General features: G+C 35.6%; 2 protein-coding genes across 3 annotated transcripts; both read right to left on the minus strand.

Moving 5' to 3' along the window:
- Positions 1–129: 129 nt before the first annotated feature.
- On the minus strand, positions 130–5,681 carry LOC103704352 (fructose-1,6-bisphosphatase, cytosolic-like). Of its 2 annotated transcripts, XM_008787603.5 has the most exons (12): positions 5,238–5,681; positions 4,511–4,558; positions 4,269–4,343; positions 4,100–4,161; positions 3,939–4,005; positions 3,412–3,525; positions 3,058–3,144; positions 2,700–2,770; positions 2,557–2,622; positions 1,633–1,719; positions 1,430–1,505; positions 130–417 (listed from the first exon to the last, which is right to left on the minus strand). In XM_008787603.5, the coding sequence occupies exons 1-12, from the start codon at positions 5,394–5,396 to the stop codon at positions 304–306; spliced, it is 1,026 nt and encodes a 341-aa protein (XP_008785825.1). In that variant the 5' UTR covers positions 5,397–5,681; the 3' UTR covers positions 130–303. The 2 variants fall into 2 exon arrangements, with proteins under 2 accessions (XP_008785825.1, XP_088571230.1); XM_088715104.2 differs by lacking the exon at positions 1,633–1,719 and having other exon boundaries at positions 5,238–5,629.
- Positions 5,682–8,239: 2,558 nt separating this feature from the next.
- Positions 8,240–17,764, minus strand: LOC103704351 (VAMP-like protein YKT61). Its single transcript, XM_008787602.5, has 6 exons — positions 17,366–17,764; positions 15,894–15,991; positions 14,071–14,175; positions 13,545–13,610; positions 9,098–9,184; positions 8,240–8,577 (listed from the first exon to the last, which is right to left on the minus strand). The coding sequence occupies exons 1-6, from the start codon at positions 17,577–17,579 to the stop codon at positions 8,527–8,529; spliced, it is 621 nt and encodes a 206-aa protein (XP_008785824.1). The 5' UTR covers positions 17,580–17,764; the 3' UTR covers positions 8,240–8,526.
- Positions 17,765–25,693: the final 7,929 nt, after the last annotated feature.

Raw genomic sequence — 25,693 nt, forward strand, 5'->3', positions numbered from 1 at the left:
TTGTGAGTAGCTAGCAATTTTCAGGATTTTGAGGAGATTAAGCATAGGAGGATGAAACCCTTGCTGCAAAATGGACAGGTTGTGGTACGTATAGAGTATAATTAACTGGGTCAGATAAACAAATGCAGGTTTGAAAGAAAGAAGAAACAAAAGTTATCACTGAATTGATTAAATTATTAGGATTGTCATAAAAGGCCTTAGAAAAGTATCACGCCTTGCCTTATGATGGACATGAGAGTTGGTTATGATAACAAAACAGAAGATTGACGGAATTTGAGATGCAAGCAAGGAAGCATCTCTAGATCAGGCATTCCTCTCTTCAGCAGCATAGAGTGCTTTAAGTTCCTCAACATCATCATAGCTGCCGAGAAATATTGGAGACCTCTGATGAATATTAGTAGGAACCAAGTCAAGGGCCTGCACAAATCATGATGTGAAATTAGCTGACCAGGACTTAGCTGATGATCTGCACTAAGCTGAATAGGAACTACAAATGTAACGAACAGCAATAAAACTTGTCCTGGCCTGACAAGATACCAATACAATGAGCAAAATGAGGGCATTATCCGACACGAAAATGTGCATCAATATTGACATGAAATCAACAACTACTCTAACATTAATGAAATGCTAAACATTATGCAGACCCAAAACTAAGCATTATTTGCTCAGTGGAAACAGACCATACAAATCCTTATATTGGTCAAAAATAAAAGCACTTCTCGTTTTTTTAAAAAAAGTTGTTAGAACTTAAAAGTGATGTCTCTCCATCTCTTGCTTGCATGTTTTGTTACTGCTTGCTCTCCACAACTATCTCAATTTATTTTCAACCCAAAAAGCTAGATTTCTTATTTACAAAAGGGAACATGTGGATTACTGCAAATTAGAATGAAACATGATTTTGGTATGGCAAAAATGTCAACGCATCTGCACTAAGCTGAATAAGAACTACAATTGTAACAAATGGCAATAAAACTTGTCCTAGCCTGACAAGGTACCAATACAATGAGCAAACTGAGGGCATTGTCCAACTGGAAAAATGTGAATTAATATTGACATGAAATCCACAACTACTCTAACATTCATGAAATGCAAAACATTACGGCAAACCCAAAACTAAGCATTATTTGATCACTGGAGACAGTCCATATCAATCCTTATATGGGTCAAAAAATAATAGGTCTTTTGTTTTTTCTTTTAAAAGTTGTTAGAACTTAAAAGTGACGTCTCTCCATCTCTTGCTTGCATTTTTTGTTTTTAAAATTGTCTGGTCTTAAGATGCTGGTAATGACTGAGAAGATGAATTTGAGAAACAGTACTTTTGAAGAACAAAATAAGTCATATTTATTAAGTGTAGAATGATTCAGTTAATAACAGGGCATTATGTTACATATCAAAATAAAACAGTGAAGAAGCAAATTCTTCATACCCGCTGCTTCCCTGTAAAAGCTTGACCACCAGCTTGCTCCATCAAAAATGACATGGGGAACACTTCATAGAGAACACTGTTATATAAAACACAACAATCAGCGACATATCTTTGGAAACTGATATAATTATTTCTGCAGATGGGTGTGATGCATAACCACTAGCCATAAATGGATATGGAAGAATTCTAGCCTACAAACATACCGTAGCTTTCCATCTGGACTCTTCTTATCTGCAGGATACAAAAAGATGCCTCCATAGAGAAGAGTACGATGGATATCAGCAACCATGCTGTAGACCATTGAGGAACCATTCATGAAATGAAAAAGATGGGAAAGCAGCTTTTCTTTTTAGTGAGAAATAAGTAGGTATTAAAATATCTGATTCCAATTTAGGGCATATATAAAAAAATACATAAAACGGTCAATTTGCTAGGTGCATATCAGATATCATATTTCTGCAATATAATTGAGATCAAACCGTGCTCTTAAACCCATCTATAAGAAATTTAAAGAAAAGTCTGCTAATAGATCAAACCAAATTATTGGTATTTTAAATATTGTAAACTGATAACTACCTATCACAAAATTAATAGGTACCAGATCTTATTTTCTTTTCCTTTTCCATATCCTTTTCTTTTAGCAATACAATGGCAGTATGCCACCTTCAGAATTTGAACCATGGGCCTCTTCCAATGGTAAGCCTTAAGGAGAGGGGTGCCAACCAACTAAGCAAACAAGCTCTCTCTCTGAGGCTAGGAGGGAATCCATCCCATATATAAGTACCTGGGCTGGTCCTAGACTTGAAACCAGGGTTTTCACTTGGGGGAATTCCTACCTGTATTTTGGGGCGAAATCTTGAGGGATAACACCACTGAGCTAGTGCTCAGGTCAAAACAGTTGTTAAGAGTTACCAAATCAAATATGGAAAACTTAAAGCAATGCAACTCTATATAAAGAGAAATTCTAGAATTTTCATTAGAACTTGATTTTCTGATGTCTATTGTAGTACAATAACACTAAGTATTTTATTCCATTATCAAGGGAATGCATAGAAAATGAAGTAGCTCTAATCAAAATAAGGGTAACTCCAGTTACAAATATTAAGTATTGCAAATCATCCAGATACCTTCCAATATATCTCAGAGATTTTGGTGAGCAACCATCCTCAGGAAATTTGCATTTCTCCACAAACCTATAAATTAATGAACGATACGAAATTCAGCACCAAATATTTAATGAATTAAATTTAACAGGTTGAATCATGCATACTTTGCTGTAGGTCCATCCCAGTTTTTGGCATTTCCTTCATTCACTGAATATATTTTGCCTTTCTTTGGTATCTACATTAACAAAGAGATACGACATGACTATGATGATATATCATGGCAGAAAAAAAAGATGCTTGCTTAGAACTAATATAGCCATGCTCTACGTGGTAGCACAATTCACATAGCATGCATACACTAGATCATGAATTGCTAAAAACATTACCCAGATAAAATGTCGCCATAGGTTTACAGTAAACGAATGAACAAATAGCTTGGCCAATGAGGTGGCAGTTATGAAAGCAAGATCTAAGTAAGAATCATAGTATCACTTGATAGATAGAGTATCTAACAACTCATACCTTTATGTTTGGATGAGTCAGTATGAACTCTCCAAGAGATGGATCTAGTGTGAAACCATTGACGCCACTTCCAGTGCTCAATACAAGCTGCAGTGTAAAAACTTGGAGGTCATTAAGATATTGGAAGCAGGGCAAACAGCATCAAAGAGGATGACTAAGACTAGTGATTAGTGAACATATACACAAAAGAATGGCCAAGCACAAGCTGAACTAGTCATTTTCCTCTCAAGAAACTAGCTCTGAAGTAGAAAAATAATCAAAATCCATGTTTAAGAATGTTACAGATATCATGGAGGTGCTAAATTATTCCAAGAAAAAAAGAAAGATTCAGAAGAAATGCGAGGATCAGTTTACCGTGCAGGAACTTCCGTACATGCAATAACCAGCTGCCAGCATATTCTTCCCTGATTGCAAAACATCATTTATAGTCACTTCATTCTTATCCTTTACCATGTAAATCCCAAAAATCTGCAGACAAAAGCAGCAGTAGCAATAAATTAATAAGAAAATATTAAATAGTTTTCAGAGCTGGATAAAAACTGAAAGGCTAAATGAGAACCAATTATGATATTTTCTGTTGGTATAAAGGTTAGTCAGCAATATTGCAAGTTTTAGGGCTGGGGAAAGACCTTCCATGCTCAATCAATTCAGGATTTTCAATAATTCCTTCCTACTTTCAGTAGTTATTTTCTTCATACAAATGGATTGCTTTGATGAGCCCACAAAATGAGAGAATTAATCTTCATATCATTATAAAGCCACAATTCATAATGTCATTAACATAGAATAAAGCCAATTAGCTGTTATACGAACCAAGTGTAAATTTTATGACTTTGGTGACATGATCATAAATTCATAACAAACAAATCAACTAGTCATACCGTTCCAATGGAAACACCACAGTCTATGTTAGAGGAACCATCCAGTGGATCAAAGACAACACAATATCTGCAGTATCGAGGATAATCCAAAAACCGTATATTAGCAAGAGTCCAGATAATCCAATAGAGAGCACTCAAGAGCAGAGGCAATCAGCACACACTTTCCACGCAGTGCTGGATCCACAAATATTGCCTCCTCATCCTCTTCTGAAACAAGAATACACTGCAAAGGAGATTTCAAAATCATAAATTATGCATTGCAAGCCAGCATTTCAAAGGCTCATAACGCAAAAAAAAAAAAAAAAAGGACCTAAATCTTTTAAGACTCACTGTTTGTCCACTACTTATCAAAGCTTTGACAAAGACTTCATTTGAAAGCACATCCAGCTTCTTTTGGTCTTCACCCTGAATTCAATATATGCATGTCATCATAATATCCTTTGTTCCAAAGAAAAAAAAACTGCATGAATTAGGATGTCCATTGAAAATTTTCTTCCTTATTTTCTTTTATATATATTCTTGTTTTGAACTGTAAACTCGACGTATTGAGCTCAAATTCAGCAAGAGCTTGCCTGGACATTCTTCTCTCCAGCAAGTCCAAGGAGCTTAGCGAGGCCAGCCTGTCGAAGTGAATGATAAAAAATACAAGATAAAATAACTGATGACAGAAGGAAATGGCATCACCAACTACAAAGATCCTGGAGACAATCAAATCTAGCCACAAATTAAAACCAGAAATAATTTCGATTCAAAAGTCATTCAAGTCTTCTGCAACCTATTTGCTTAGAAATCCACTTCTTTCATAGCTGCTTCATTTTAACCTGCTCACCCCATTCGACCTCCCGAAACAAGATGCAATTTTTATTACAGAAATCAACCGTAAAAATAAATAGCAGTCCTACAATTTAACTTTGTTGATGAAATTCACATCGCCGAGAACAGGAAAGAAGAACAGAGACGCCTTGTTGAAGAAGGAACGAAGGAGCAGCCACCGGAGAACAAGTTACGGCAGATGTCAAGGATAAGTCTCTTGCATGCTATTCCGTTCGGAAATTAATATTTCCTCTACCTACATAAAAAGAATCCAAGAAAGAAATAGAAGAAAGAAAAAAAAAACAAAGTGGAAATTCCTATAGAAGTCTTCCCGAAAACGTCTCTTTCCATCAAGCACACGTACAATCACCATAAAATTACAACAAAAAAAAAAAGAGAAAAGATTCCAAAAGTCTCTTGTCAAAAAAATTTCGAACATCCAGGAAGAATCAGAGAAACATAAGAAGGAGGAAGCAAAGAAGCGACCTTGTTGACGGAGGTACAGACGAACTTGCAGCCGAGGACGATGTGGCTGAGGAGGATGGTGAAGTCCCCCCGCGACTCCGGGTGCTTCGTCTGCTCGTTCAGCACGTGCCGCGTTATCGTCATCAGATCCGTCCGATGCGCATCCGCCGCGTGATCCATGATTCACCGATCGCTCCTCTCTCTCTCTCTCACTCGCTCTCGCTCTCGCTCGCTCGAAAGAAGAGCTATACCAGGAAGGAGAAAGACGGCGAGAATATATAAATAAGAGCAACTATCCGCGGAGTCGACGACACGTGGCCGGTCCGCCGTGAGCCCGGCCTCGTGGCTACGGTGAGGATTACGCTGGCTCTTTCTCCAAGTTCTCCGCGTGTGACGCTGGCTCGGAGGTTATGGTTATTTTGTCTTCTGATGGTAGCCTCTTAAACGGAGGACGGGATGTCGAAGGAGTCGACGGGCTATCTTGAAAAATAAATAAATAATTTTTTGTTAGCGAGTCTTTGCGAGTGCGCATAGAGAATTTTGTGCGGCCGCGTGATCTGAGGTTTCCTGCTATTCACTTGAAGTCTGGTTCATCTACGAGGGAGGTACTAGCTTTATCATTAAAGATCCGAACTCTAGAGTTTTTATTACTGGCGATTGTCAGATCTTTGACACCTTGCTGCTAGAGGCTAAGCTGAGGGTGGCATGGGTTGGGTTGAGCCATATTCGGCATGTGCTGCGGTCAGAGTAGTTGTGCTTGGGGTGACTCGGCTACGGTTATCAATTAGATCTAGAAAGGCACGAACACTGTGTGGGTGTCACTCTTTGCTTCAAGATATTTAGGCTATGGTGAGTGGTAGAATAATTTTTCAAGCTAACAAGTTGGGGACTGGATGGCCTCGTATATTGCCAATCACTATAAAGGTATTCTATGAGTAGGAAAGAGGGAGCTCTTTAGAGCACTTCGGAATACGTTGTTTTTCGATTTTTTTTTTTTATGTTTTCATACTAAAATTATATAAATCATCCATTTTAGTTTAAAAAAAAATACATTTATATATATTGCAACGCTGATATCAACATGGATGGTGGACGGTGAAAGGCTATTCGGTATATAGAAGTTTGTATGAGTTGCAGTGTGGTGAAGCATCAGCTCCTCGTCGGCTTTTACGGGAAGTGCGGGCGGCATCCGATTCGACTGCCAGTTTCTTGGCCGCGGATCCGACGTGTTGCTTCGAGCAGCAATTCTAAAGGATGTACATCAACATGTGTTGTTTCTTCCAGGGTTGGAATGATAAGCATGCATTTAAGCGATGATTGCAATTGACTTAGAGATGGAATTAATGGATTGTTGAGCTTTAAAAAATTAAAAATACTAGACGTAGACACATGCCCTGTTGGTTGGTTTTGATTAAGTTGCGTCTTATTATATTATATAAGAATGATTTTTTTAATATAAATTATAAGTAGTGTAACAATATTTATATGATTTGTCAAACGGGGCACTCTAAATAAATTTGCTAAATGCTTGATTTTTTTTTTTCATAGCCATTGACTAATACTTGCGTAATTATGAGCATAAGTAGTTGTAATGTACAAGGAGATTTGCCAATTCGACTATAATATCAAAAAATAAAACATAAAAAAAATTCCAGGCCCTATGGTGTGTTTTCACCCACGTCACTTTTTTGCTGGACCTAATTACTTAGCACAAAATCTACGTGAGTCTATCCTCTCTGTCTCTCTCTCTCTCAACTCCTCAAAAATCTCTCCTCTAATAATATTGCTGGTCCCTATATTTACTTTTCCCTAATTAACCTCTTTTTCACATCCTCTCTCACTGATTATGCACCAGAATATTTCTTCATAACTTCTCTATTATTAATATTTTTATTACTCTCTCTCCCTCTCTCTCTCTCTCTCTCTCTCTCTCTCTCTCTGATCATGCACCAGAAACTTTCCTCCTAAGGCCTCCCTTAGTATTTTCATTACGCTTCTTCAAGTATGAACATTAGATCCTCTTTCCTTAAGCCACACCTCAACATAATATCAAATTTTCAAAATTTGAAATTCTTTTAAAACCTAGCTAGAAGTGTCTAGTACTTCTATTAAACAAAAATATAGAAATTAAAAAATTTATTTTATTTAAAAATTAAAAGATTTTATTTTTATATAAATTTTAGAACTAAAATTTTACGAGAACTCCAGTATTTTATTTCTATGCGGATTCTTATTAATATTTTAGATTGTTTATATAAATTTATTATAGTGTTAGTTTAAATTATAGTTTGCATTATCAAGATTTGAGAATACAGAATATTGCATCAATTTGGTATCAAAGCATTCTATTCTTTCTACCTCCCGAGCTTGTCTTACGTCATAATCTCATCTGATGACTAGTCTAACAAAATCAGAAAGTAATAAGAACAAAGAATTATTATCAGGGACTAATATATATATATATATATATCAAAAACTATCCTAATCTGATGACCGCTATTAGACTTGCAAAAAGTAGCTACAGAAGGTATGACCAAATGGAAACTACCGTTAGATATTTCTTCCATGCAAGCCAATGTAGCCATACTTATCCTACAAGAAGAAATAATCATGTTCTTGAAGACCAAGGCTGTTCTGATTTCACGTGAATTCTGGCGCGCTGCCATAAAGACGCGACAAAGCATTAGAAACCCAACGAGATTAGACTATGGTCGAACTGAATCAGTTGCTGAGCATGGGTGTCTTAAGCTATGCATTAGGACCCAATTTTCAGATTAAAGACTTCTAGTCCGTTTCTGCTTTTTAATTTTTGCTTTTAGACCAATCTATGTCTAATTAACTGCAAGTGGGTTGTTCACTTTATTAAGAACTAAAATGCACCAACGGAGACGGTACAAATTGCATGAACCACCAAACCACATGGGAGAACATCCAAATGTAGGTTCACACATCGGCAAGAACAGATCCATGAACAACTACAAAAGGAATAACATCACATCCAATTCTCATCAAAGGGAGCAAGATACAAAACTATATAATAACAATATATAATTCGTCACCGTGCACTGGACGCAAGACAGATTCATTGACATAAAGTAGTTGTGGAGGCTATGTGCCACCATAATCTTCCAATAATCTACTATTTTCTTTGGAAAAAAAAAATCATGACACATAGAAGGCTGGAAATTCAGCACGCACAGAGAATCCAACAGACGATTACAATGAGTACATCAGATTTTTCATCATTATGCGGTCTACACCATGGATCAGATTTCAGAAATCTCACAAGGGTTCCTGATTTTCCACTATTTTATAGAATGGTACAACATTGGTTGGTCTTCTTGGCCTGCTTGTAGAACATCTGTTTAGAAGAAACACCAAAAATAATCAGTGCATGCAAGTATGTACATGTTGGAAACTCTAGATGAGGAAGGGCGCAAGGCAGTTTTTCATTTGCTTGGATGTCAAACATAAGTGTATTTTCAGACATCATACTAATATCGTTTAATCAGCTCGCTTAGAACAATAATATCTTGCACCAATGTTCATATTCTTAATATGATACAAATGAGTAAAACACATTTATAATTATCAATTGTACATGTAATGCCAAAACGAAAGAAAACAAATGAAGGGCAGGCATTTAATTTGCAATGGCACTTGATAAAACTGCAGATAATTGTATTTAACTATACACATGGAAATCAAATAATATTGAACACCCCTGTTCATATGTGCCTTCATGCCTCCTACACAATAGGATGGGGCATGTGTTTCTTGTGTGAGTTGAGTTACCAGTGTGGCAGTGTGCAGATGATAGGAACCATTTTTCAGCATGAGTTTTAACGAGCTAAGAACACTTAAATGCATTGTCTGCTTACCTGCGAGGCTGCACTAAGATCTGAACTCTTCTCAACTAAGCTATCCAATCTCTCCCCTCGAGCAAGCACACTATCAATGGTCTTATGCTGCATCAATTTCAACAAGCATGTGTAAGGACACCAATTAGCAAAAATTAATGCCAAATAAAAAATCATGCCAGTGAATTCTGATGAAACTACCCTGGAGCTTTAATGTTCATTTTATACACAAAAGGCCTACAAAGGTACTCTTTAAAATCTCTCGTTTTTGTTTCAATTTATTCTTATTGATGTGGATAACCATAAGACTTGCAGTGTTCATATCCATATTCATAAATAACTGATCCCATGAAGTCTTGTCTCTTTACTAGAGTGTGGCATGTGCAATGCACGTGGCCTAGGAAACATGGAGGTGCAGGGCTTCTAGAATCATTGTGACCGAGAGTGAGAAACACATGCAACAGGAAGTGCCTCATGATAGGTTTAGCGGAGCTTGCACTATATAGTAGAATAGATTTGATTAATGAGGTTCTGTTCTAACAGAATATCCAAATAACAAGAAGAAAACTACAGGTATTATGAATGAAGTAGAACGATTGCATGTAATACACATTACTGCAAAGAGGTTCCCCCAAACCTTATGGTATAGAGAATGGCTTTGTTAGTCTTGCAAACCGAACACAAATGCCAATATCATAAAAAGGGAACTCCAGAAACACTTAAAATTAGATTAGCATGTTGTCTCCACTTCCTGATATGAAGTACAAAATTACTTCCAAGTTTAAGGCCTCAATTTCCAAATTGAGCATGAGAATCTTGATAAACAATGCAAGAACACTGAAAACTTGAACCCTATGGGCACAACTTGTCTCTTCTGTTTCCTTAAATATCAAGCATCAACCACCGTCACCCACAGGGTGGACACAGAATGTTCTCACGAACAAATTCTTCTCTTCTAATAATCAATCTCACACCCCTAATCACCAAATAGCTGTGAACATATTTTCTAAGATGACAGGTAAAATCTTTTGGTGGGAAATTTATCATAAACTTTTTCTTACCACTTAGAGTGAGTCAGTAATAAGTTTCATCTTAGCCAAAATTGATATCAGTCACCATTTTATTTGGTAATATAAACTGATCTCCCCTGAATTTGGTTTATCCATCCATGCTCTTGTGCTTATAGAAATTGAAACTGTTTGGAAACATCATAAGCTGAAATAAATTGAATGAGTATGAAGACATAATATTGCTAAGGTAGAGTTATGCTAGTATTAGTCTAATGTCAATATCAATAGATTATTACAATAAATTTAAGCATAGCTTCATAATTAGTGTTATGCATAATACAAAATATACTTGACATTTTATTTATAAAATAATATCAGTGATGAAGTTTTATCTAATGATATTTGAAAAAAAAATGTGAGAATACTATTTCATTTCAAAAAAATAGTAACGGAAATAAATATATTTTATTAGGTATTAAAATGTCTCATTTGTATATTGTATAATGTGTCCTTGCTTACTTCTAATAAAATAGATCATTATGCCAATGGGATGGATACATCAATTTCTAGTAGGCCTACCTCATTCTATATCCTGATTAACTAGCTGATCTAGTTCACCTGGTGTCTTAGACCCTAGATTTGTCCCACAAAATGGCCTCTTGGCCAATTATCCAATGAGCAGCAAAATTTCCCTCTCACCAAATATGCATACACCTAAATCCTTCAGAATTGTTTATTAGCAGTATCAAACCCAGAAGAATTGATCAGGTATCTGATATCCAGTTCTAAGAACCATTCAGCTATCCAACTACCTCAATTATCTAATGAACACATCAACTAGACATTGTTTAAAATAGTTGCACAAACAACATCTCCCGCCTTTCTATATTTTTATTTACTAGTTCTTAGACAATATGTATACTATATTATACAATAAGGAACAGGCCCAATAGATTCTCTTGTGAATTTACAGACCGAAATGGACTTAGTTTTGCTTAGAAAAACATTATCCCAAAATCATGCCATCTTTGGCATTTTTAGTAAATATCAAAAACAAAATGTTTTATTTCTTTCTTTCTGTTTGCAAACTACAAAAGCTATTATCCCTCCAATTCCAGCGATCGCTCAGTTAAGTTCAAATTTAAATGATTGATGAGTGCTTTGTCCCATCCACCAAGCAAACATCCCCCAATATTCTCTCTAATCTTTCCTCTTTTTTAAACATGCATCACACATGCCCAAGTTAATATTATATTATGGAAAATGATATCAATTTATAAAATAGCTATGTTTGATTGTCCATTATTCTGGTATCTTTGTTAATTTATTACTTTTAGAATGAGAAATCAGAAAATCTAAAACAACTAAATTTAATTTTAAAATAGTTAAAAATTCTTTTAACCTTCTTATCGACCAAGATAAATGAAATCTGGATTTATATCAGCAGTAGTTTGCCACTGAGTTGAAATCTCAAGCTTTCAAAAAACTTGGATTTGAAATATTTCCAATCATCAGAATTAAGGCAATGCACTACCACAGCTTTAAGTTTACAAGTCCCATTAAACATGGGGCAGAAGGATGGCTAATTATAACAATGCACAAGTATAGCAACATTACAGAAGAAGCAGGTTAACTCAGTTCAAGAAACCCCTAATGCTTCCCCAAAACTTATGCAACCAATCTCAAAGGAGAGGATTGTTCATCGGAACATATCCCTGATAAAAAGATGGATTTGTTCATGCAACATACTATCTTGAATATAAAATGAGTTCGAAGATCCAAAAGGTGAGCTTCCTATCAACTCTCTTAGCTAGCTTTCAAGAAAAAATCCAGGTTTTGATTGATCATTTGTTTGGAAGTAAATGAAATATGATAAAAATTTTGAAGCATCTAACTCAAAAAAGTTCACCGAACCCTAGTCCAATGGTATCATTCCCTGCTTCGCTTTCCAAAAAGTTAAGGCCCGTATCAATTAAAAGCAGTTCAATGGAACAATATAAGGTCAGATGGATGAAATAAGTTAGGGATGACTCCAAATATGGACAGCAACTTATCAAAAGTTTCCAATACCACAAAGTACAGAAATGAACAAATAAAATCACAGAGAAACTCCCATGGAGGAGGCATATAAATTTAGGAAAATCCCCTAAGTTCCTGCTTAGTCATTCTTTAAGAAGGAAGCCAAAGAAATACAACTCCATGTGCACTATGGCTGCATTTAGAAGCGGAATAAGTTAATATGAAGCAAATAAGTTAACTTATTCCTACTCTTCACTCCGGAATTAATTACTCCACTTTCTTGGGTTACACGGGGTAAACGGGTTTGGAAGGGGGAAGTCATCAACTTTTCAGAAATGCCCATTTTGCCCTTCTGAACAGTGATATAATCCACAAGTGTTCCAATGAGTGTTTAGCTGAAAAAGGGTTGAATAACTGGGTTAAATGGCTTTTACTGCCTCTTATTCCACTTCCAAACACAGCCTATCACTTGCCGCTATATCCCATCCTTTTCATCATCAGAAGCAGATCAAATCGCATTTTGTTTCCAAATACCAAATGAATTGTGTCAGAAACACCTTGCAATTTGTCCATAACCTTGGAGAGTGCACATTAGTATGCCATAATTTCCTTTGGCACGAAAAGATGGGGTACAGCGTGCAAAACAAAGCGTCAACATACACATGCACCCACATAATAATCTTGATAGTCCTAAAAAAACTCACTCTTGCCAGCACATAGTTTGTAGAAATATTTACTCATAAAATATTTGCATTTCATAGATTTAACATTCAGAAGATTTGCATTTGGTTTCTAATTAGCATTTTTTTTGTACAGCTTATCGACAGTCATCCAGGTTCCTTTGAAGTCCAAGATAGCATGAGTTAATGCACTGCACTAATCAATACATTCCACAATAATTTGGATTTCATACAAGTCACTTTGAAGTTGATCATAGTAAAGGCACCAAGAATAAGGCCTATGATTTGAATACAGCAAAAATGACCTCTCAAAACATTGCTCCAATTTGAATAGTGAACATCGAGTAGGGACGAAAAGTGCAAACTATGAACGATTATAGTTTATCATAAAACTTCAAACCTGTGAATTATAGTTTAAGCTCCAGATAGCTCCTTCTATGATTTCCCCCTTTTTCTAGTCAGCAATGTCTGTCCTGCTGTTGTGTTCTTCTATATAGTATATGTTATCTAGTAATTGCTAAAGCATGTATATTTTAAGTGTTCTATCAGCAGATCTGAATCATATATAACAGCAGACCTGAATACATAGACATCATGTCTCATGTTCTCTGTTCATTTCTAACTTCCATGTTTTAATAATTGTCAAGTAGCTATTCCTTGATCCAGTCACAGAAGTAGAAAATAAGTAAAAATGTACAAATCATGATGTAGGTATTCTAAATCAATGTGAGCCTACTCAGTCCTTTAATCATTACTTACCAGAATAATTTTGGTTTCATCCAAGTCCCTCTGAATTTTCAGCAATTTGTCAGCCTCTGCAGGATCCTAAGCAAAAGATAAAACCACAAAAATGAAATTAGCAAACACATACGGTAGTGGTTCCAATTCAAGACAAATTAAGGCAACATGGAATCAGATGGTATCAATGTAGAACTCCTGTAGCAAAAGATCATGTATTGGTGTGGAAAACATGCTCAGATTCCAACATGAAATCAATCAGTATGTCTAAATTGTCTGGGATACTTCTAATAGAGTTTTCAAAACACAATGTGTGTGTGTGCGCGCATGTTGCATGCACAAAATCTCTGACAGTTATCACCTAAATTTTCTTCCATAAGCAAAACATAAAACATGTGAACAGTAAACAAAAATATTATATTTCAATTAGGGCATACGTGACAACATTTCTTGGAGAGGTGCTCATGGAATTCTATCTGAAGATGCCACTTCTGGTGACACATCCTACACAAAGGTTATGGGCTTAAAAATATGGGAGAATACAAACCTGAAATTTCGTCAAAGCTTCATTCAGATATGGCCATGGTTGAGTGGCATCAGCCTGTACTGCTCTCCAAGAATCCCCAAAAGTCTTCTGATATTCATCTAGTACCTTCAAAGCATTTCCAAATATTTTATTAACTATGAAAATTAACTAAAAGAAACTAAAGACAGTAATAAGTCTAACTTTATTAGGTGGTTGTCTCAACTGCAAAAAAGAAGTAGCCATGATCTGTCACTTTAGTGTCAAAACATTGAATAATGCCCCAATCCAAATAACTAGATCCTAAAACTCATAACCAACAGGTATCATCTCACATAATTTGGTTCAAATTTCAAAATTTTATGACACAGAAAACAGATTTTTTCATCCAGCAGCAACCATTAAATATCGAATATCCTTTTGCTTCAAATACCAAAGCATAAGACAATATTATAGACAGGAAGTCAGTGATAATGCAATTATGAGAGGTAAATCATGAGATGTTTTCTTCTTGCAATGGAGGAATCAGAATTCCCAAAGCTTATAATTGTCTGAGAAATTTATTGGATACAATCAGCAAAAGCAGATAACAGCACAAAAGTTGGGTATGGATTGGGGCTTGCCCCAGGGCTCTCAGCCCTTTGCTTAGCATTAAAGATTCTGGGTTCACATCTTGGGTGGTGCATCCCAAAGTATTTGGGCTAAGGTAATTATATTATATCACTGCCATCAATGCTTATACTCAAAACTATCAAGTTAAATAAGAACCTCACCCATTTGTAGTTTCTCCCACATGTATCACACTGCCAAGCTCTAGTATTTGTAATGTCAGCAATAATAAATGAGAAAGCAAAATAATAAATTCCATTTTGAGGAAAATGCAATTATGGAAAACCAAGCTAATAGGGAATAGTATATAAATGAAAATACTATCTTTGTATGTGATGGATAACACATTGTCACATTTGCCACCTCAAACCGGATGGTACATTTTGTCAATGGTGATAACTTTCTAGCCGTATGACTCAAGGCAGTGAATCTCTAGTTTCAGCTTGATTGCTAAATTCTCCGGACATGAGAGGTAAATCAGCATGAAGCATTATCCACAAATAGTGTGCTGTGCAAATAGGAGATAACATTCTCTTACTAAAAAATTGAAGGCATTTGAACCAATAAGGCTTGATATACTTTAACACTGTATAAGTATACCTTCTACCATCTAATATGATATAAAAATCATCAATAGGCATGGTGTATAACTTTGCACCATTCTCCTTTACCCTGAAATATATTTTTCTAAATATTTTCCAATTATTTAACAGTATATTACTCATAAACAACAACTAATAGCAATGTGCTCCCTTTCCAACTCTCTGTCTCCTTTTTAACCATCAATAACACTAATTAACTGAATCGTTCTTAAAGTTTCATGCTGTTAATGTTACAAATGTCAACCTTACTGTAGTACTACCCCTTAAGAAAGATGAAAGCATACAAGAATATGTTAAGCTATCTTCCAAATCTTGGGATAAACCTTTAAAATTGCATATAACTGTATACCCTTTGCCACATGAGTACTCTTGAGAAAAATAATAGTACAGTATTTTTTATTATGAACACAATATAACTTCAAAATCGTGAAAAAAAGTTATAGATAGAACATATAAAGCTACAAATACAAGTATTCAGATAGCAAGAAGATCTGCAATGTGTATAAGCAGTCATATCATATGAACAGAAAAAGTTTCCAAGGTAAACTTAGTGTAAGTTAACAATATAGACTTTTGCAACTTTCTCCAAATAACATTATAATGGGGAATTAGTGGGGTATCAAAGAATTCCATTACCGTATTTAGGAGAGAAAATGCACTTCGCACAGGATAATGATCATCCATGAATGCCAATGCACAAAGACCATTTCTATTGTAAGAGTGCACCTTGTATTCTACAGGGAAAAAAAAAAGAATCAACAATCAAAAATCTTGGTTGAATTATTCCATGAATAATATAACAAAGAATTAAAAGGAAGTTATTGTAATTTATGTCACCTAGGATAGAAGTCTAATTATGCATCGAACCATTTAACAACCACTTGCACATATTCACATGTCAAGTTTAAATTTTCCTTGAATCCATTATATTGAGCATGTAAAAAGGCAACCATATGATCTCTACCATATATTGTTTCATTTTTTACATTTTTATTTCTATCTTCATAGTATAACCATCAAGTAAAAAAGGGAGTTGAACTACAAAAATCACTAGTCCATATATGTTAGATGATCAGTGACCACTGAAGGAAAGGAGAAAGTTTCTCGTCATGCATCAGAACCATGGAAGGCATCTGTGTTGTACATCAAGCCAAGCCAAGAGGCATTAACCTTCTATGGCCTTAAAATAGAAGCCCTCCAATTTTTATGGAGACTCGCATGCCGCACACCATGATTAAACCAGTAAAAACACTCTGAAAACCAATATACAATGGAAAGACACCTCAGGCGGTGATTTTAGAACAGAATAGAAGAAGTAATAGACAAAATAAGAAAGAACTTATATGAATAGTCAACAGGCATAAGTTCTAGACATGCAGATTCCTGAACAAGCATGTTCTTAGGGATTCAGCTGTTAGAGTCCAAGTTCTAAATCCCACAACATTTTCTAACAATAGCCAGTGGATAAATTTCTATTTCACTGAAGTCAGGTTAATATGGTTATCAAAAAGTGGTAGTCATTTGAAATTCTTACGAGTTATCTTTCTAAGTTTTCTTTGAAAATCCAACATAGTTTTCCTCTGGAAATTAGCAAAAAGACCAATCAAATCCTGAACATCGAGGATCAGCTAAATAGATCCTCACTAACTGATTGTCTTCATTAGAATCAAGAAACATCCGTTAAATCCCTTACCAAGATTCCCTCAGATCTCTGATACACGTGCCCATACCATCTCAACTTATTTTCCATCACTTTGTCAGCAATTAGCGCGACTACCACATTTCCTCTCATGAAACCATACGGGAAACACTCCAAGTTTAGGGCATCCAAAAATTTCATCCCCAAGAAAAGCCAACACTTCAATCCCAAAAGTATTGATATACAGTACAATGCGATCGCAGGAGAAACATTCAGAACTTCTCAATAAGAAACAGAATTTTGGTTACATCTACCGTGAAAGAACCAAGATTCTCCAATTCCCATCAAGATTTTGCAAATTAAGGCATCGACAAAGCATGTAGACCAAATCTCCGTGGCAACTACTCAAATCAAGTAATTGGAATCTAAAGAATTGGATCGAAAGAGGGCATAGAGATCGGGAAAGGACCTTCGTGCTGGACGGACTGGCGCTGGCCGGGCGGCGTCCTCTTGGCGACGGTGCGGGCGACGAAGAGGATGAACTCCTTGGCCGCGGTTCTCTGGAAGTAGCCGAAGTGGCTGACGTCGGAGGCGTTGGCGAGGACCACTGCCTCCGCCGGCCCGGAGGAGGAGGAATCGCCGGCGCCGGAGCATTTCAGGACGAGGAGCGAGGTGATCTTCATCGATCGGACGCCGTGGAACCCGAGAGAGAAACCCTAGGGATTCTTTCCCTCTTTTCCTCTCTGTTCTTTGTCGATCTCCCTTCGTTCTCGGCGAAAGGGGAAGGGAAGGAATCCAACAGGAGGACACGGCGAGGAGACTGTTATAAATGGAGGTGGGAAGAACGGAATTGGATGCTAGCTTTCCTGGATTCCGTTAGCCGTCTGGTGCTTTATTAGAGAGAGACTGCCACATGATTTCACATTATTGTATGACTTTAAAATCGGCAACCTGGGTGCCGAATTTTTTCTTTCTTTTCTTTCCCCAAGTCTATTTTAATTCTATCTTGCAGTAGGTCAAAAGCGCCTTATGAAAAGCCCAAAAATCTATCGAAAGATGAACAGTGCTGTCGACTGAATTGCCTCCATTTTTTTTTTTTTTTTGTTTTGTTGGCTGCACTCATACAAGTTCTATATAAGCCATCGTTGTATCAAAAAAAACAGTCTAAAAATATTTTCTCACAAAATATGGGTATTTGATAAAAAAATTTGATCTGGAGTGCTTTCTAACTTCCATTTTTCATTTATTCTTTTACATTTATATAAGTTGGTTATGGATGTCATTGCCTTCCGATATATGCATTGAGGTTTTTATGCATAACAAGTATTTGCTACCAAATATACTTCGTCCATCTATGCCATATTTACCATCATTTTATGCATTGTATCACACAAACATAGATGAATAGAAAGCAAAGATTCCATGACAGTAATGTCACCAATTGATTAATTATTTCACTATTATAGTGGTCATAATGGCAGGTATGTGCTTGTTTTGGATTTTCTTTGGAATAAGATTATATCACTGAAGGAGGGGTGGAAATAAAAATCTTATGTATGCATTGTGTCTTTTGGATAAATAATTTCTATATGAGAGAAGAGATCCACCAGTATATAGCTTCTGAAATTCATGCCATCCTTCCATTTATAATGCAAAATCACTCCTTCCACCGGAATAAGAGAACATTTCTAGCATCATTGTTTCAGAAAATCTACTTTGGAAGTGGCAGATGGCTGAACTTAATATTCCATAGCATTAGAAGCTAAAATAGCATACTTTTGCAGTTTTCTTGGGGTTGCTTAATGAAAACCAAGGTGATATCAATACTGCTGACCTGAAATTCACATTTTATTATATGTGATCCGAGGATGGTTTTTCAGCTGATCTTTGCTTAGAGTTCAGTATACGTCTATACTATCCTATAAAATGAGATAGAAATATGCCAAAAAAAATTCCATCTTGTAAAATTCTTGACCAAGCTGCCCACTACATATTTAGTTAATAAAATTTAATCAAGGATTATATATGGAATATGGACAGCTAGGATGCTCGTATAATTTAATTCCTTCAAAAACTTTGATGGAACCTGAAAATCCAACCTCTCATCTTTGGGAATAAATGATTCGCTCATCTTTCATAAAAGTCACTAGAGGTGACAATTTACTCTGCCCCATCAGATACCCGATCCAATAAAATCCTAATATGATAGATTTTATCCGACCTGCAATAGATTCAGGGCTGGTACAAGTAATAATAAAGCCTATTCTGAACCCAACCCCTATATACATAATTCTTTATAAATCCCCTCCTTGAAACAAAGATTTGAGGAAAAAAATAATAATTTTTATAGCTTTACCGAACTCGATCCATCAAAACTGCCCTAACTCTACCTAATCTATCTCAGCTTGAGACTCTACCCATCCTGCCCCATCCCTGGATAAGCATGAGATAGGCATGGATAATGGCCTAGCCGATCATTACCGAATTTATTGCCATCCCTAAAAGCCACAGCCTGAAGGACGCACACAAGTACATTTCCTCAGCTTGCGTTCAGTCAGTACTTTATTGCTTACGAGCCTCCAAAGCCATTGCAGCGATGGTTATTTTAAGCTATGACTGTAATAGGGATGAAAGGACTGGTATGTTCTGGAAGTGATGATGCTATTTTCGGTGCACATTTATAAATATTTATATGCATGTCGTCAACATGCTCGCTTACAAATTTCTTCTTGAACTCGTTACTGCTCAAAAAAGATGATCACAAATCCAAAACTCTTTCCAAGAATTTATTGAAGGCCTCTAACATATGACAAGATGATGTAATCCAAAAGATGAAAAACTTAGATGGACAAGGCTGAATGGAAGGCAAGGATGGATAGACAATTATCTAAGATTGGTACTCAACTATCAGCCTTAACAGACTGAGAGTTAGCCAATAAGTTATACAGTAGTAACTCTAGATTCACTAGATCTTCCAAATGAGAAGTCACTATTTATTCCTCACCAAATTTCATTGAACTGAATAGGCAATGTCATCAAGAGGTGGCTGAAAAAAGATTGTGATGTGCTGCATCCTTGACAAATCTAAAGAAGGAGAAAGTCTTTCTCCATTGCTAATGTAATTATGTTTTCGATGTAAATTTCTCCTTTTGCATGGGACAACTTAGGTTCTAAAACTGGGCCAAGATAAGCTGTTCTTCTTCATGCATTTTTGAGCAACAACACCGCCACCTTAAGCAAATAAATAATCTTTGGTGGCGTGTTCCCTTTCCTTTTCCTTTCAATCAGGGATAACACTCTTTACAGAACCAAAAATCTGGTTCACATCAATGTAAACATATAGAAGGAAAGCTTATATAATAAAAGCCTTACTGAAAAATATTCCTTTGATAAGTATCATTCCCCTAGATGATAAATTACTGCTGAGTTTTGCTGGAATATCTGCTATATTTGGCTATATCAGAAGTCAGAACAAAATCATAGTGTAGATAGGCATAATCAAGAAAGTTTCATGAATTATGAACCACTAAAAGCAGAATAACTATTCTCAAACTTGACCTCACTCAAACGCATTCCACCAGAAATTGTCAAAAAAAAACATTCAAATTTCTTTTTTGCTCAAAAGATCCCTGTTTCACACAATTTAAGAGATGACAACACAAAAGCTTCAACAGCAGTCCTTTAGACTCCAGGCTAGCCATCAGCTTCAATCAGAAAGGCTGATGCACCATGTTAAACAAGATAATAAAGAGATTGAAGCAAAATAACACTGGTAAAATTTGGATTAAGTTTGCATGAAAGGACCATCCATGCTAGAGAACCCTAATTAAAAAAACAGGAAATGTCATATGATTGTAGGTCTATCTTGCAAGGTATGACACAGCAGAGTCTTAAACTTTATTCTTGTTAAAGCTGAACTTCTTTGGACAAACACCCCCTCAGTTCCTTCCAGCACTCACCCCAAACAGCTTATTGAACAATAAGATGGTATGCGATCTGAACAGCAATCTAGTCCCTCCTCAATTCAACTCAGATATATCTGCAAGAAGCATCGAATAAATAGCCTCATAAAGCTAAAAAGTAACGCATGATAAACATTTATATGAAAGCAAAATGTAAAAAGAAACTTATGGACATAGTTACTGACAATAATTAAAGATATATTGGCTGATAATTGAACTTGTCTCTTTTGTAACACTACTCAAGTGCTACAACTGAAACAAAAAAGATAATGGCTTGTTTCTCTTTGAAAAAAATGTTGGTCTTTGATGAACCGCTGAAAAAATTAATAAACAGTCTTGTTTTGCATACTAGAATTGCTGCTATTTCCTTCAGCTCTCTACAAAAAAAACAAACAAATAAGCAAATAAAATTCAAAAGAGGAGTCACCATTAAACAATAAGAGATGTTTAGTAGTAATTTATGAAAAAGCTTTACAGATCAGAGTTTTTCAAAATTTATATTTTTACAATAATTTTGTAATTGCATGCTTGCATGTTCTGGTTCCTGAAATTTTTAACCAAGTGTACATTATATAGAATGTCCTTGATTTTCACTAGTTTTAACCACTCAAAAGGAAAAAAACAAGTTTAGTTGAATAATTAGTAGGACTGTTCCCTGTTCACCCTTCCTATGACCACATATTGCCGGGACCATAACTAGATGATGTCCTTTTCTTTTTAACAGTCTAATAATTAGTATTCAAGAAATTTAATGAGTAAGGAAACCTGCACTGTAAAAATCAACATTCCCAAATACAAATAATAAAACTTTGTGTGTCATCTATTTTGGTTTCGCCCTTCTTTTTCTTCTATCTCTGACCAAAACTCCAGCACAGAACACTGGCCTAACCTATTTTATTGAAGACAACAGACCACCATGTTCTATTAAGCAAAAAAATGCAGACAGAATGATGATGTCATGTGCTAAAAGTCTTTCCATGAGAAAAACTTGAGTACAACTCCAAATCCGCAATAATTTTTAGTCTGAAACTTTATTTTTTTTAAGAGTCTGCAGATATCAAATGCATGCCTGCTAAGTCTGGAAAGAGTATAATTGACGAGGTAACGAAGCAAGGTCTATTACTCAAATCTAGATTCATCTTTAAGCCATGAATTATAAGTTAAAGAGCCAAGTGAAAATAAAATCCTCCAATGAATACTGAACTATCAAAATAATAGACATATGTGATTGAACACATTATTGCCTCTCCCTTAAAAGAAAGGGAACAAAATAAACTTGTAACAGTAATCAGGCTAAATATAATCATATTAGTACACCTAAGAAGTAAAACTAAAACTATTATATAAGCATAACTGAGGAATGTCTGTAGCAAAGTATCAACCATTTGGTTGAAGGATTCAGCTCTCAAAGATTAGTTAGGGAAATTGTTGCACTGCATACATAGTTTTGGAGAGTTCATTTCCAGGGAGAAAATATGAATTTTAAGAAAATAATATGGATAGCCATGCTTTCATTTAATACTTTGCCTCACCATTTAATATGGAATAGCAAGGACAATATCGAAGCAAACCACACATGATTGATTTAAAGAGATCTACAGAAGAATTGCAAGGTTCATTGATTAATCGGTCTTGGCTACATAACCAACTATATTAGGGTACATTTAGTTGGGGAGAGTTGAACTTTAGAATGAGAATGCGAATGGAAATGAGTGACTCCCATTCCAACCATTTGGTTGGGAGAAGTCTCATTCCCATTCTAATTCTAGGAAGGAATGGAAATGTCCCAATCTCCCAAAACCTAATCCCTTCTGTCCCCTAGTATTCAAATTCTTTTCCAATTCTAGTTCCGATTCCAGTCACGAACCAAATGCATCAACTTACAATCCATTTTGATTCCAATTCTAGCCGTGAACCAAGCATGCCCTTGATCTTCTTCAGTAAGATAATGATCTAAGCTCAAGCCACACATTACATGGCTCAACTTACAAATGAGCCAAGGCCATGCAATTTCCAACACATAGTAATAAGATTGAGCATAGCTTTATGAAAGCTTATATGAATGGGTAACAAAACAAGCTTCGATAGGTATGGTTGAGCTTATGTCAAGCCCAAGTGCAGTGATGCAACACAAGTTACGGCTAACAAGTACATACTATGATTAGTTAAGCCATGCCAAATATCATAGGAGGCAGTAGATTCGCAGCCGAATTAATTTTGGCCCTTAGAATCAGCATTAGTTTTTGTTGAATTTGTTATTTTGTGGCTGAATGATCTCGGTATAATTCCCTTTTATTTTATTGGGTCAAGTTTCCTATTTTTAGTATGGCTGTGCAAGGCTCTCCTATGGAATACAACCTGGGGTTTAGCTTGAGGTAAACTTGTTTTGATTCAATAAAAAGAATATCTTTGTGAGTATTCTTCCACGTCATCTCTTTTTTTGTTCCTTGTACCCCTCTCTATAGCGTATTTGAGTTAGGCCTGTGTCTTAAAACCATTTAGCCAAGTTTTAGAAACCAAGAACTCCTCATTTGTATGTAAGCTAGAAAGATCTTCTGACAACAAAAATAATCAGAGGGATTTAATCATTGAGTCAAGGTTTAAAGACCTAGTCCTACTGTCAGCATTGATTCAAAATCGAGCTAGTACAACACTGCATCATGCTACCAAGTTAAAAACTTTCTTGCCTTTTGTCTTTTTATTCTTCCTTTTTTTATGATTTTTGGGGATTGTTAAATTTTGTTTATGATGTATTTAGGTCCTATCATGGTGCGCTGTACTGGTCTGAACCGGATGGTATAGGGCATACCATATTATACCAGTTTGGTACCGGTACTCGATATGGATAGCGTAGCGATATTCGATACGCCAAAAAAAATTCATACCGTACCGTATTGATATTGTGCTAATATGGTACCGGTACGAAGTCTGATACCGAAACGATGAACTTTGGGTCCTATAATAGAGTCAAGTAAAGTCCATAATCGAGTTTATGGTGTTGGTATCAGCACCAACACCAATATTGGCACGTCACTTGCATCAATTTAATAGCCTTCTAATTTTTTTTGTTTAATTATGTTTCTATTTTGCTAGCTGGATTAAAGCTCTCTCTTCTTCTCCCTTTATTTTATCTCTTCCTCTTTTCTCCTACTTTTTTAAAAGCCAATAGCATAAAAAAAATGGACTAGGTGACTTTCGACCTCGTCCTTCATTGGGGATAAGCTAGACCGGCTGATGTTACCAGTTGATGCTAATTATATCCTACATGGTACTGGTTGATACCAACTAGTACCACTTAAAATGGTCTAATTATTAGATGGACCAGTCCAATAATCACTTGCTGCATTACTCATTTATATTTAAACAATTCAAAATCACATAAAAGGTGCTTACTATCCACCGTACATAAGCTCCGAGATTTGGATTGGTCCACTAGACTTGATCCATGTAACAATATCTCCTTAAAATTTAATATCTCAAGTATGTTTGAAGACTAGGCAATCATCACATTAATTTAAGATGTCCGGTGTGGATCAGGATTGACCAAGTCCATGTCTTCAATCCATAATCGAATTTTTCATTCTGATCATTCTCTCATATTATCATTGTAACGTTCAATTCTCGCTATGAAGCATGCTAACGTATTGGTCAATATGAGTGAGGAAAGTATATAATTGGCATTGTAGGTCATCTCTATCACAATAGACATCGAACACTAGGCAATAAAAATAACTTGAAAATATTATAAATTGGTCTTTAATTAAGTAAACAGTCTCTTTTTGGCATGTGTAAAGCTTAACCATCCATATAGATATTTGGCATACATACCAATTTGTCACTATAGCATATCAAATTTTATTAACTTATCATTTGAGTTGTTTGACAACGGCCTTTAAATTCCTCAAATAGTTAGTGATAATTATTAACTAATTGACCTGCTCTCCTCACATGTGGTTCAGACCACACACTTGGAGGGATATCTAAGTCAAAACAAACTATACCAGGATAATAAATAATCGAGAAAAATAAATAACTAACTAGAGGGATTCAAACTTATGACTTGTAATAGACGAGCTCTAATGCAGTATTAACTAAATACTTGACCTCAAAAGCATAAGCTGATAAGAAATGGGCCAATAATGCACTCTAGGTATAGCAGGCTTAATCGTAGTATCATACTTAATATCTTATCTTAACTTAGCTTAGCTTAATAAAGTTAGGAGGTGAAGGATATGGTATATGACTTATAGCTTAGCCTAACTTTCCATTATTCCAAGTCAAGTAGTAAAAATTTCATCACATCTGGATCATTCTAGAAGGTAGCTTAATTATCTACTTTGAGAATTTTTCTTTGGAAGAATTATTTACCAATACATCTGGATGGTCTCCATGGATGTTTCCATGTTGCCCTCATGAACCTTTTCCACTTCCTTCCAACAAAAAAACATTATAGCAAATTTCTTATTTTCTTCTTTCAATTGTTGCATTCTTCAAAGATTAGTAACGCCAATTTTCTTATAATAGCATTATAAGGTGACTAAGTTGGATAATCAATTGAAAAGAAATGCTTAATCTAATAGGGAAAAGGTTAAAAATGTACATCCGGGGTAACACCCTCTCTCATATGCGGCCAGAACTATGCACATGGAGGAGCAATAATGATTGAAACGAGTCAAAATAATAGCTAGAATATTTTAATAAATAATTAGTACCAACCTGAGCTCTTATACCATATTTAGTAACTATTTGAGCCCAAAAACTTGAGATAATAAGAAAAGAAGGATGGACAATATATATCAGGCTTAACAATAGTCATTAGCGGTCCCCCAAAATTT

This window comes from Phoenix dactylifera, chromosome 2, assembly GCF_051530095.1.
Source record: "Phoenix dactylifera cultivar Ajwa chromosome 2, Ajwa_hap1_PhDact_Kaust_v1.1, whole genome shotgun sequence".
In the NCBI taxonomy this organism is placed as follows: Eukaryota; Viridiplantae; Streptophyta; class Magnoliopsida; order Arecales; family Arecaceae; genus Phoenix; species Phoenix dactylifera.

Coding starts and splice junctions, on each gene's coding strand:
- LOC103704352 (XM_008787603.5), bottom strand. CDS start 5,396: ATGGATCACGCGGCGGATGCGCATCGGACGGATCTGATGACGATAACG. Junction 4,559..5,237: donor TCTGTACCTCCGTCAACAAG/GTCGCTTCTTTG, acceptor TCACTTCGACAG/GCTGGCCTCGCTAAGCTCCT. Junction 1,506..1,632: donor AGTCCAGATGGAAAGCTACG/GTATGTTTGTAG, acceptor TTTATATAACAG/TGTTCTCTATGAAGTGTTCC.
- LOC103704351 (XM_008787602.5), bottom strand. CDS start 17,579: ATGAAGATCACCTCGCTCCTCGTCCTGAAATGCTCCGGCGCCGGCGAT. Junction 15,992..17,365: donor CCAGTCCGTCCAGCACGAAG/GTCCTTTCCCGA, acceptor TTTTCCCTGTAG/AATACAAGGTGCACTCTTAC. Junction 9,185..13,544: donor ATGAAACCAAAATTATTCTG/GTAAGTAATGAT, acceptor AAATTGATGCAG/CATAAGACCATTGATAGTGT.